General features: G+C 39.7%; 1 protein-coding gene across 3 annotated transcripts in view; it reads right to left on the reverse strand.

Annotated features, from left to right (window-relative positions):
* Positions 1-4,415: 4,415 nt before the first annotated feature.
* Fli1 (Fli-1 proto-oncogene, ETS transcription factor) overlaps positions 4,416-13,544 on the reverse strand; it is a 120,373-nt gene continuing 111,244 nt past the window's right edge. For all 3 annotated transcript variants that reach the window (XM_076846180.1, XM_076846181.1, XM_076846179.2), the window contains exons 6-9: positions 12,301-12,366; positions 10,313-10,372; positions 8,078-8,125; positions 4,416-6,359 (exon numbers count right to left, since the gene is read on the reverse strand). In XM_076846180.1, the coding sequence (XP_076702295.1) occupies positions 5,830-6,359; positions 8,078-8,125; positions 10,313-10,372; positions 12,301-12,366 (704 nt within the window). In that variant the 3' untranslated portion in view covers positions 4,416-5,829. The remainder of the gene's footprint in view (positions 6,360-8,077; positions 8,126-10,312; positions 10,373-12,300; positions 12,367-13,544) is intronic.

Raw genomic sequence — 13,544 nt, forward strand, 5'->3', positions numbered from 1 at the left:
TCTTACAAAACTACCAGGTGGCTTTATGTCTGTAAAAAATTTGGATCCAAACTTATTAGGTATAAAATCCTAGCTCTCAACCTCTATTTCTTAGCCAATTTAAGAAGCCCATCCAACATTTCTGACAAAGTGCATTTCTAACATTCCTTTAGAACAATCTCATTTTATTTGCAGCATCCTCCAGCTTGGCTGCATGCTCTGCTGACTTAGGTAGACACAGAGAGCCAGTGAAAGGCAAATGCCCAAGCAGGACACTGTGAGGGTTGTGGATGGAGAAGATGCAAATGCTCTCTGGAAAATCCAATTTATTCCCACTTTTCACTCATTTGAAAAATGCCTTTCTGACGGCAAAACAAAATCTACACCACACCGAACTCCTCAAACAGAGTGCTCAGCAGCTACCAAAGACTTGAAATATATCTTTTTGGAAAACTGATCTAGGAAATACTCTCAGATAACAGCAATCATCCATATATACTTCCTGTGCAGCATTCTCCAGCACGTTTCCCGCATTGTCATCTAATACCTCACAGGGACTCTGTCAGGAGAGTCTACTTAGCTCTCCAGTGAATAGATGCAAACAAAGCCCAGTAGGTGGAAGGGCCAGAATTTGAACCCAGGGTCTCCAGCATTACACACATGCTCATTTATCTTCCCAAATTGCCTCTCTCCTCCCACTAAGAAAACACATGAGTTAACTCAGTTAAAATCCAGAAGGTTAATCTAGCAATTGTAGGTAAGTGAGTGGTCTCACTGGAAAGTTTTTCTGTTTCCCCCTAGAGCTTTTAAGCTAAGTGTAAATTGACTATGTGCTTAGGAATTTACCAGCTCAGACAGACTGAAACAATTAAGACAGGAGGCCAAGTAAGAGTGAGAGAGGGAGACAGACCCCAGGCATGTGAGCCGACATTCCTTTTAAAAGCTTCCCTCCATATCCTTTCTCAATTGGCTGAAACCCTAGAGGTTTTCCTGGCTAAACCACTTCCTCTCAGAAGTGTCTGTCCCCCGAGGGAGCCTGGGATTTGTAGTCTTGGAATCAGTCGACCTTTCATAATCCTTTAGGGGGACTCCCTGGCTGAAGGCATGCAGTGTCAATTTCAGTAGCTTGCTATGTGATGAAATACCCAATGTGCGTTTTGCAAAACACAAATTCCTTCCTGGATAAGAGAAAAGCCTCTGTATATTCACCAGAACCAGCTCCCTGGCCCCCTCATTCCAGTTCTTCATCTCCAACTCACTCTGTTCCCTGGGGAGACTCCACACCATCTCACTGCCAACTCCTGTGGGAGCTCTGGACAGAAGCCTAGTGGTGCTGTGGAGGCTGGAGGAACCTCTGAGAGGAAGACCTCAAGGAGGTGCAGGGGCCAGGCTGGACAGCAGAGAGCCAAGCTCAAAGGCTACTTCTCCCGGGCATGTTCTCCCAAAGTGCACAATAGTTTTCAAGGCAACATATTTGCTTGAAAGTTGTTAATAAACAGATATTAGAGGAAGTAATGTGTGAAACAAAATCCATAGTCTTCTCATAGAAATACAATCATCCTTTAGAGTCTGTGGGGATTTGGTTCCAGGATTCCACAAGGATATCAAAACTGGTGGATGCTCAAGTCCCTTATATTAAATGGCATGACATTTACATACAGTCTACACATATGCCCCATATACTTTAAATCTCTCTAGGTTACTTAAAATACCAAACACACTGAAAATGCTATGGATATAGTTACTGTACTGTATTATTTAGGGAGTAAAGACAAGGGGAGAAAAGCCTATACATGTTCAGTAAAGATTCAATCAATTTTTAAAGTATTTTCAATCTGCAGTTGAATCTGCAGATGTGAAACCTATTGATAAAAAGGACTGACTATACTTTATTACTTGTTAAAAGTTTCCCTACTCACCAATGCCTTGGCTTGGGGGTGGACAGATGTTCCTTTCCTTATTGGTGTTCTAGACCCTCCTGATCTCATTCAGTCTAAACCAAAGATACACAATCCAAAGATCCACCCTTCATGCATTACCCATGACCACTAAAAATATTTGGAAACAACAGTTATTGAAAGTATAACTTCATTTGTGTGGGAATCAAAATATTTTTTGACACTAAAAACAGATGGCCTTGTCTATAAACTGCATATTTATGTCTTCCCTCTCCCTGAAATGTGGTACATTGAAACCTAAATCCCCATAGAGGATATTTGGGGGTGGGGCCTTTGGGACGTGATTAAGTCATTAGGGTGGAGCCCTCTTGAATGGAATTTGTACCTTATGAAAGGGACCCCAGAGAGTTTCCTTGCCCCTGTCACCATATGAGAACACAGTGAGAAGCTGCCATAATCAGAAAGTGAGAACTTACCAGACTTCACTTCCAATGGTACCTTGATCTTGGACTTGCCAGCCTCCAGAACTATGAGCAATACATTTCTCTTGTTTATTAACCACTTAGTCTACGATAGTTGGCTATAGTCTCCTGAGTGGACTAAGAAAACCTCCCCTCCCAGGACTGTTGGCTGGTCTCCTGAATTGGAGAGGATCAGCTTTCCTTAGAATTGCTCACAGGCTTGCTGAGAACCTCTCTGCTTGGCTTTCACTGTTTGATAGACAATATAAACTTCATGCTACAGGTACAGAATGATTAAGTGGGGAAAATACTGGCTAGCAGCTGGGAGGGTAAACAGCCTGTTTGCTGGGGGCAGCGAGGCAGCTGGATGCCTGTGAGCCAGCAAGTAAACTTTAAGTCTGGGCATTACAGGGGACTAAGTTTCAGTCCTCCCTCAGTACAAATGCATATAAGGGCAAAATGCATCACGGTTCTGTCAGTGAGTGGACTGACTTCTGAACCATGGAATAAATTACTGTAGAACATATCAGGATGCAAGTTTCAGTAAAAGTTTTCAAGACTTTGTATAGGTAATAAACAAAAGCCAGGGTTTGAATAAGAAATGTAAAAGAAAAAAAAAAAACAAAAAAAACCCTCCTAAAAGGATAAACTCCTAAAAGTATGAGCATCTGTATTTGTTAGAGCAGTTAGAAATGTATGCTTCTGTTTTCCCTAATGAATATTTTGCAGAGTTTAAAATTGATGTGAAAATTCCTTGCCTGAAATGGAGAATTCTAAATGAATCTATTAGACTATTCTTAAATATACCTGGCCTTCATCATTTCTCTTTCTGTGCTCGGGCCACTAATACCAAGTTTTTATTTTCTCTTTCTTAAAAAGCACTAGAAAATTCATACAAGTACATAAACATACACACTGATGCAATGTAAAGTATATAATATAAAATATTATGTTTTGTGTTTTATAACACACAATATGTATTATTTGCCCTTGGGTATTTGTGGGGGGGATTGGTTGCAGGACCCTTTAAGGACATCAAAATCTATGAATGCTTAAGTCCCTTATGTAAAATGGTATAGTGTTTGCATACAAACTATGTATGCCCTTCCCTAAATCTCTAGATTATTTAAGATATCTCTACAATGTAAATTCTTTGTGAACAATTGTTTAGGGAATAATGACAAGAAAAAAGTCTGTACATGTTCAGAATAGACGCAATTTAAATTTTTTTTCTGAAATTTTTCAATCCTTGGTTAGTTGAATCTGCAAATGTAGAGGGTCACCTGTAGTAATAATGTAACAGTTGTATATGTCATTGTGCATAGATGGAAAATATGTGTTTAACATATTTTTTAATGGTGAGGTGCAAGATTAAAAAAAATGGACACCAATGTTCTGGAACACATCTCTTTTCATTTGGTAGACAGGGACCAGCATGTACTCCATTTTACCTGAGAATGCCACAGGTTGCTAATGCTGTGAGTGTCCTTGCAACATGAAGGACTTTCAGGGTTTCATTCCTTTTGATTATGTAATAGAGGAAATGAAAACAAACTACATAACAGTTAAGCAATTTGAAGCAAGTTTCTTCTCTGGAAAGGAAAAGGACCTTAAAAATCTGCACGGTCCATAAAATCCTGGCATGGGACCAAAAGGAAGCTGGGCTCTTGTTCTCTTTTGGGAAAGTCAGGAGGTTGACCACCTGGTTTTGAAGTGCTTGGTAGGTGCAACGGAATGAAGTCTAATGGACGAGGTCCATCCTGGATGGATCTGTTTGCTTTGTTCTGGTCCTTGGACACAGATTATCCATGGCCTTTGCTCTCCTCTTATAAAACCATTTCAGACTGAAAGAAGATTTAATAGCATTAAAAAAAAAAAACCCAAAACACTGCCAACATTATCAACAACAATGCAAACCCACATGGATTTTATACCTTCTACTGTATGGAATTGTGTATGTATTTGAAGAAATTCTTGTTGTTATAAGTGCTGAGTAGGAAACTTGCCCTGGGTAAACAACTTGACCAGTGGGTAAATAAAAAAACACTGTCAGCAGTTCTGAGAGAAGAAGGCACAATTTATTTAGTCAAATTATTTTACAACATAGTCTTCATTGACAGTTGTCAGCTTAACACTTAATATAGTTAAAAAGTCAACGATTACCTGCAAAATTATATATATTTTAATGTCTAAAAAATATATTGCATATATGGAGCAGGAAAATCCCTCGTCTCCACAAGGGAAAGTTTGGTTGTTCTCTTTAGAGTTGAGATTATTGCAGTTCTGTTATTTACAAACGTTTCCAAAGCATTAAAGATTTAAATGGATTGCCCTTTCTTGCCTGTGCATTCCTGTTAAATAACTGTACCAGTGCTTCTCTTCCCAGTAAATCAGTGACTTAAACGCCCTGTTTTCTTTTCAGCAATAGTCACATTATGCTTTTTAAAAACCAGCTATAAAAACGTACAAATAGCCCAAATGTACAGATTGACAAAAGATGTACAAATTACATTAAAAAAATAACAATGACTGATTTGATAGTAAAATTGCATTTGTGACCGAGGTCAACTCGTTTATTTATCTTTTTAATTTTTAATCTATTTACTTTTTAATACTGTGAGATATAGGAAAATAACTCTGCATAATTTATACAGTAAGTTGCCTTCTGAATGATTGACCCTGGTCTGATGGTCTGACAAACGCACAGCGCTTGCGAATCTGTTCAAGTTAGAAATCCCTATGACTTTTCAAAGTTCTGGGACCCACTGTCATTTAAAAAAATTTATTTAATTCTGTCTTTTAGGAATGTCTGTATTTGCATTAAAATTTCTTAGTTCATATTCTTGACTATTTCTAGAGAGAATGGTCAGTGAGTACATATTGCCCACTGATGGGATTTTGCAATGCCCATGGCTTCTTAAATACACACATATATGTTCTTTCTTTCAAATTCCAGTTGGGTGAAAACATCACTGGCTAACAGCCAGCGTTCCAGTTGCCATCCACTGAGTTAGGTTCCCCCAAAAAAGATTATAAGCTTCCTGTGTCTATTTTCACTAAGTCTCAAACCAGAACATGACTGGTTAAGTCCATGATTTATTATTGTACTGAATTCTACAATGATGAGACCCGTGTGTTGATAAGAAACTGCTCTGCTCACACAAATATAAAGAAAATTATAGCTTCTTTCTCTGAACCATGATATAACCATTCCAGTCATCTAAATACTCAACTCATGATGATAGGAGATTGAGAATCCAAAATGGCGTACTGGCCCATGGAATGTTCCATCTCTTTGTTCAGGTAGAGGAAGAAAAAGTTATTGACATTAAAAAAAAAGTTTTTAAGAACAAATACAAAAGTTCTATCCAATGAAAAAGAACATCCAGTTTTGTTTTCTCTTCAAGGCCACATATGTCCTTTAGAGTCTACAGTGTCCAGGAAGAGTGAGAATTGGGGCTTCAGCTAGAAGGCCACTGATGAGTAAGCTTCTAGTAGTAACTGCCTAAGTGTGAAGGCACATGGGTGTTAGGATGACGAGGGACATTGGGATTAGGGTAGATCCCACCAGTGGGAGAGGTCCAGTATTGTGACGCTGCTCCAAAGAAGCTGGAAGAAGTGACAGGCATGGAGGAAGGGTGGGGAGGGACAAAGTTCACCTTCTGTTGGTGGGCGTGGTAGGAAGGCATGTAGGAGATATCAGAAGGGTACTTGTACATGGACGACTCGGTTGGATGTGGCTGCAGAGCCTGGGCAATGCCGTGGAAGTCAAATTTATAGGCATACCTTTTGCCATGCACTTTGGTCATAATGTTTTTATCGTAGTAATATCGTAGGGCCCGGCTCAGCTTGTCATAATTCATGTTGGGCTTGCTTTTCCGCTCTCCCCAGCGCCTGGCCACCTCATCGGGGTCCGTCATTTTGAACTCCCCGTTGGTCCCCTCCCAGGTGATACAGCTGGCGTTGGCACTATCAGAGAGTAGCTCGAGGAGGAATTGCCACAGTTGGATCTGCCCACTTCCTGCAGGCAGTGAGGCAAACAGGAGAAGAGTATCTCAGCCTGGGGAACTCAGAGCCCAACTCCCTGATGGGGATTCTTTCAACCTTTGTAAGAAACCTCATTTCCTTTCACATTGAGAATCACTTTGACATGCCCTTCTTATCATTCTTTTTTCTTTTTAAAGATGCGTAACAATTGTATGTATGTATGGGGTACAGGGTGATACAATAGGTAATAATCAAATCAGGGTAAGTAGCATGTCCCTCACCTCAATATTTATCATTATTTTGTGATGAGGACATTAAAAATCTCTAACTAGTTTGAAATGTACACTAAATTATTATTGTATGTTGGTTGTCACTAAGAGGGGCATAATAAGCACAATTAGATCTTAAGATAATTTGCCCAAAGACCTGATAATTAAGTGCTGGCTTTGTCCCAAACTAGCTATTATGGACTTGGGCAAGTCAAGTTCCTATGTCCTTTTTGGCAAGATTTTTGATTCCCTTGTAGTTAGACTTGAATCACTGTGTGATTTCTACTAAGTGATGAAGTCACCCAAGGTCTTCCCTGTCAACATGTCAACTGTCATAGAGAGAAGTCACTTACAGGCTCAGGTTGACCAAACCAGGTTCCCTAGCAGAGTTCTAGTGTTTAGTTCTCAGCTCTAAGTTCTATGCAGAAGAACTTGAACAGAGAGAAAAAAAGTAGGAGGAGATGCTGGGTGGCTTCTTTATCTTGGTCAGGTGTGAAAGAATAGGTAGGGAGACTCTGGCGGCACTTAGTTCCCTGCAACGGGAAGACTTGTGGGCCTCATTGTTGCAAAGGGTCTATTAGCTCCCAGTCCTAGCAGTTTTTGTTTAGAATAACTCACCCAGGAGTTATTTTTAATAATAAACCCTGACACAATGTCAAGTGTACTTTATGTGCAACTTTTCAGGGACACAGCTCTTTTAGAAGGCCAGAGAATTCTACAACACTTTCTAAAGTCAAAACTGAAACACTAGCCAGGTGCAGTGGCCTATGCCTATAACCCCAGCCATTTTGGAGGCTGAGGCAGGAGGACTAAACTTTGAGACCAGCCTGGGCAACTTAGTGAGATCCTATCTCAAAAAATAAAAAGGGATGGGGTTGTAGGCCAATGGTAGAACACCTCTGGGTTCAATCCCCAGTACCTCAAAAAGCAAAAACAAACAAACTAACTAAAGCATTGTTTTGTTGTTGTTATTATTGTTGTTTTGGTACTGGGGATTGAACTCAGGAGCACTTGACCACGGAACCACATCCCTAGCCATATTTTGTGTTTTATTTAGAGACAGGGTCTCACTGAATTGCTTAGTGCCTCACCATTGCTAAAGCTGGCTTTGAACTCATGATCCTCCTGCCTCAGCTGCCCATGTCGCTGGAATTACAGGCAAGTGCCACATGCCTGGCCTAAAACACTTTTGGAATATTTGTTCACTTGGTTCTTTCATGGATGGGATAACAGATCTCATAGGAGTTGTTTCCTTTCTTACTTCTCCCTTTTTCCCTATTGAAACTTCTACCTATGCCATTTGCTAGTAGTCTGAACCTCAGTAGAGATGTTGCGATACCCTGGGACAGGTGTTTAGCAGGTTCAAGGGAGGAAGCATAGGCTACTCCACACTCAGGTGTCTGCCCTCAGGACATAGGTCTCCATGACCACCCAAAGCTTGGAGACACTCTGCAAAGAAAGGCTTGCAGGCCAATGCACTTACCAGGATTGGCTAGACGGCTGCTGGTGGGGCCCAAGATCTGATATGGATCTAAGGAAGAAAAAAAAAGGAAGTTGGCTTTGCTGTTAATAAAAATATAACAATAGCATCAATGATAACAAAACTCCAATGGTTTCTATTTTTATTGCAATATCATAGGAAAGTCTGATTTCAGAAAACTTCATTGCTTTTATTTAAAGACTTCCAAGATTTTGATCACAGTATGGTCAAAATATCATGGAATAGTGACGGCATCATTTTTTCATATTTGGTTTCTAAAATTTATAGATTATACTGTCATTACCCAAAACAAAATCATGGAAATGTTTGGAAAGGAGCTGACTAATATTCAACCATGCAGTGAGTAAACTGAAGGATCAGTTATTAAATGGGCTTGAAGAAGGTCTTATGATGAGAGCTGGTCTTTAATAGTTCCACCTAATACTAAAAACATTACTGATGGAGCATAAAAACCACATGCCTGGAAACCAAGCCATTTGAGTTGTAGTTCCAACCTTGTTATAAACTAAATAATTTGTTGGACAATTTCTGGGTATCAGTTTTCTCATCTGCAAAATGAGTAGGTTGGGCTTCTGGCCTCAGTTCCCTTCTAGAACAACACTCTGTGATTTGAAACTTGGAAAGGACAACAGTAACCAGAATTTGTATTTTAGCTCTAAAATCACTGTTCTTAAAATCTCAGTTTACTTACAACTTATGTGATTATTTAGCCATAAAAAAGTTTTTGCAGTATGGTTTAGGTGATATTCATCTTTTTTTTTTTAGTTGAGGAAATCATGGTAGAGAACTGGATCTCAACTTGGCTGGGTTAACTCTTCTGTAGGATTTGACTGTTTTATAATTGCAGTTTAAACAAATCAGTACGACTTTTAGGTTTCTATTTAGAATCAGGAATTGACTTGAAGAGTCCTTAAGGCCATTTAGTCCACTTTTTTCAATCACACTTTTAGTATGATAAATAAAATATTTTTGGCAGGTATTGTCTAATTTTGTTGTTGCTGGAATTGGTTTGAAACTCTCTATATCTGACTTGTGTTTCACATCAGGTTTTGTCTTTACCTTCCTGGGCAATTTTCTCTTGTTCTGTCTTGGGTAGAGATGGAGAATGATGTTAGCTCATCTCAAAACAGATGGCTGGTTCAGAACTTAATAGCAGCTGTGTCATGTAAAAAATACAGGGTAAAGCTGGTGTCTGGGCTTGGGTTCAACAGCTGACTTTAGATCCATGAAGGACTTTCATATAGGGCTTTTCTTCAGAGGGCAAACAAGGAATTTGAAGAGGAAGGTATTGGGAGGACTTTGGCTCAGAGAGTGGAATTGAGCTGAACTAAGTAGTCAACTCCCTGCTCTTCTGTAAGTATTGAATTAAAGGTGAGTTAAGTGTAGGACCAAAACATTATAGAAGGTGTCAATAGGCTTGAGTCTCTAAGTTCCATTCCAATACTAAACGTCTTTAAGACCATGGTTTAAAAGTGTCTTCTGTCTTAAGCTAAATAGATCCATCAATGGATGAGGATATTTTTGGAAAGTATGGTTTGGTGAAGCATAAAAGGCTCAAATAAGAATGTAGGATGCTGGGTGAAAACTCATGTCCTTTCATACACCAGCTGTGTAATTTTTAGCAAATTACTTACCTCTCTGGGCCCTGGAACTTTAATCTTTAAGTTCCTTTCACCTATACTATTTAACAAGTCTGTCTGATTTTAATACTTATTACTTAATTCACAGATATATTATAGGGAATCAAATATAGACTCTTTTGGAAAGAAGACAGACATAACATACATAGTAGTTATCTCTCCACATAGATTAGGGATTGGTTCCAGCTGCCATGCCTATTCCCCTGCATCAAAGATACCAAAATCCATGGTTTCTCAAGCCCCCAATGAAATGTATTGTAGTATTTGCATTTGACCTACATAATTGTCCCATATATTTTAAATCATCTCTAGATTACTATAATACCTAGTACAATGCTACATAAATGGCTGTTATACTCTATTATTTAGGGGATAATGACAAGAAAAAAGTCAGCATATCTACAGCCTTTTTGTTTTTTTTTTTTACCATTATTCATTTTGAGGTTGATTGAATCCCTGGATGCAGAGCCCACAGGTATGGAGGGCCAACTGCATATTTTCTAAACCCTCCATCCAGAAGTGGACCACGTGGAATTCATAAGAAGCAAAGGAGAGAGTGTACATCTAAGTCAAGTACCTGGCTGGGGCCGCTGTTCTGTGTTCTTACTCATCGTTTGTGCCCCTGCAAGGGGAGGACCTGAGCAGAGGAGAGAAAAGATGGTGAGACATTCTCCATGAGGGAAAGAAACATCTTGTCAGAAGCCAGAAGGCGGATGCCTGGGCTTCCATTCACTCAGTCTCCATTGACTCATATTCATTTCATTTTATAAATATTTATCAAGAATCACTCTGTGCTGGCCCTGTTCTCTGTGCAGGAGATTCAGCAGTGAACAAGCAGTTGCTGTAGAGCTTACATTTTAACAGAGGAGACAAAAAAATTTAAGGAAAACAAACAAACAAATAAATAAATAAGAAGTAGCTGGGCATGGGATGATAGGCATGTGCTACCATGCCCAAATCCTAGCAACTCCAGAGACTGAGGAAGGAGGATCGCAGGGCCAGCCTTGGCAACTTAGCAAGGCCCTGATAAATTTAGCAAGACCTTATTTCAAAAAAATCAAAATAAAAAAAGGGCTGGGATGTTGCTCAGTTTTTGGTGCCCCTGGGTTCAATCCCTGGTACCCAAAATTTTAAACCAATAGTTTAGTGTGTCTGTTGGTCCTGGGGCTACAGAGTTAATTTTTAAATAGGACATTTAGAAAGGTCTTCAATGAGAAGATGATATCTGAGCTAAGGTCATCTGCATCCCATGATTCCATGCTTTGTAAGTTTTGATAGTTCTGACCCACACCCACCCCATTCCTACACTTGCTTCTCCATTTTGGATCTCTGTTGCTTCTTGTGTGATCTCTGTCTTAACCTGAGTGGCGTACTTACCACCCTTCACTCTTCCCTCAGACCTATCATCTACTCTACTGTTTAGAAACCTTAGTGACTCCTGGTTGCCTGAGAAGTAAGTCCATCTTCATAGCATCATTCACAGTCCCATTCTTATCTTTCCAGGCTTCTTTTCTACCACATTCACTAAACTCCAGGAACTGGGGGTTCTAACCAGATATACCAACTCCAATGCCTTCCTCCTGTATCCTTGTCTACTGAAGTGCCTTTCTACCTCATCTCCCCAGGTACAAACCCTGCCTCTCCTTCCAGAGCTAACTTAAATGGTAGCAAGTCCACAGAGGTCTTCCTGGATATCATCCAGGTGAAAAAAAGGGAGTGTATGATTTCTGCCCTGCCCTGTCTTATTCATCTTTGTGAGTCCCAAGGAGCCAAGTGCTAGGTGCAGAATAAGCAAATAATGAATACATAAAGCCAAAAGGGATCTTAGTTATTGCTTAGGCATTCATTTGGAATCGTAAGTGCTTTCTCAAAAGAATTGTCTATAATTCATTGGCTTGATATTTTACTTCCTAAGACAACAGGATTGACATACTTTGGTTCTGAACTCATGAATCATTCTCTTTCCTAACTCCCTTAATGGGAAGAATTGGGTTAACTGTCATATCCTCACCAGCTGGTGGGCAAATTGATAACTCTGACCTCTACCATCTTCTCATCAGGTTATCTTGCATATCAGTCATTCACAAAATAAGGATAGAAACATTGGTTTGACTAAGCCTCATCAACTGGAGAAACAAAGTCATAGAGGTTCATTATCCTGATATAACTTACAGAATCCAAACCCAGTTACCTTTCATTCCTACAGAAAGTTGTCCCAAGAAACCTTTCAAACTCCAAAAATTCTAAAACCAAGTGCAATGAAATAAATCTCAAAGATTTAAACAAAAAAAATCCCATACAATCTTTCCGGGAGTGGGTATCATGGACAGGATCTAAGTTGAAAATTAATATATTTTTTCTTTTAGTGCTGGAGATTGAACCTTGGGCCCGGTATGTGCTAAGCATGTGCTCCACCACTGAGCTATACCTGCTCCTGGAAATTAATGTTGATATCTACTCATAAAGCATGGTGCTTGCTCCTATTCTTTATCTCATGGTCCTATTTTCCACCCCTATCCTCAGAAAAACTCTTTCCTCCCAAAGAATGCTATGACATTTACTTACTTTTGTTGAGGCCAGAATTCATGTTATTGCCCCATCCTCCTCTCCTGACTGAGTCATAAGAAGGATCTAATGAAAAACAAAAAATAGGGATAAGTTAGCTTTGCTTGCTTTGCAAAAAGGTTGCATGGAGATTATCTCTTAGTGATCAGAAGAAATTAAATTTAGTTCAGCAATAACTTTTTAAACATCACTAAATTCCTGAAGTGTACTTTTCCCCTGGGTTTGCGGGTGGGGTGGTGGAAGAAACATGAACACTGATTTTGAGAAGGTCTCAGTCTTATCCGGAAGCTGAAGTTGTATGGACAACCCTAAATTCGAAGTTGGAGGAACAGTTGAAGTTCCATCTCTGCCTTATCTGTTGGTGATTAATGAATCATAAGACTGCTCTGAGCCTTAACTGTCTTTAATATGAAAATACAATTTTACCTTATGGGGTTGTACTAATGACCAAATGAGATTACGTATGTAAAGCACCTTATACAGTTTTCTACAAATATAAATTAACAAGAGGTTAGAAAGAAAACGTGTCCATAGTTGTATAGCAAAGTCCCTTGAGCAACTCTGAAGAGATGGGGAATGTCCAGATGAAAAGTTCCATGGCTGAATATCTCAAAGTCTAAGCCTCTGACATCCCTGGGAGGCCACCACCAGCCTCTTATTTCAGCACACTGATGTTGTCGGAGGATTCTTAGAGTGTGAGCCGATTCCAGGCTGTCTTAGGTCTCTCAGACTTTTCTGCTGGTAGTAGAGGGGGCTGGGTTTGATGACCATAGAGAAAGGGAAAAGGCCAGAATTGTGGTTTCTGCTTAGAAATGACTAGAAGCTTGCTTCTGGGATATACTGGAGAAAATTCCATGGAACCTGAACTTTTGTGTTCCCCAATCTTTTTTCAAAGAGTCCAAACATCTACAGAACTTTGCTCAAAAATTGCCTAACTATCTGGCTGGATACTTTCGTCATTTCCTTTCTCGTGGTGTGAGTCCCATTGAGACTTGGAGCAGGAATAGCAGGAGGGCTTAAGGATACAGAATTATGACTTTCAAAGTCTTTCCACAAACAACAAAGAAACCATAAAAACCATCTGAACAAATGGAGCACAAACCTCATCAAACAGCAGTCTGACAGGGTGAAACACAAACCATCCCTTTTGACCCCTTCTGAGCCTCTCCAACAAATTAGAATAAGAACTGGGAATATGGATGGATGCATCCGATTGCCTGTTCTCACTGTTACTGGCTAAGGAG

Source organism: Callospermophilus lateralis, chromosome 2 (assembly GCF_048772815.1).
Source record: "Callospermophilus lateralis isolate mCalLat2 chromosome 2, mCalLat2.hap1, whole genome shotgun sequence".
Lineage (NCBI taxonomy): Eukaryota > Metazoa > Chordata > Mammalia > Rodentia > Sciuridae > Callospermophilus > Callospermophilus lateralis.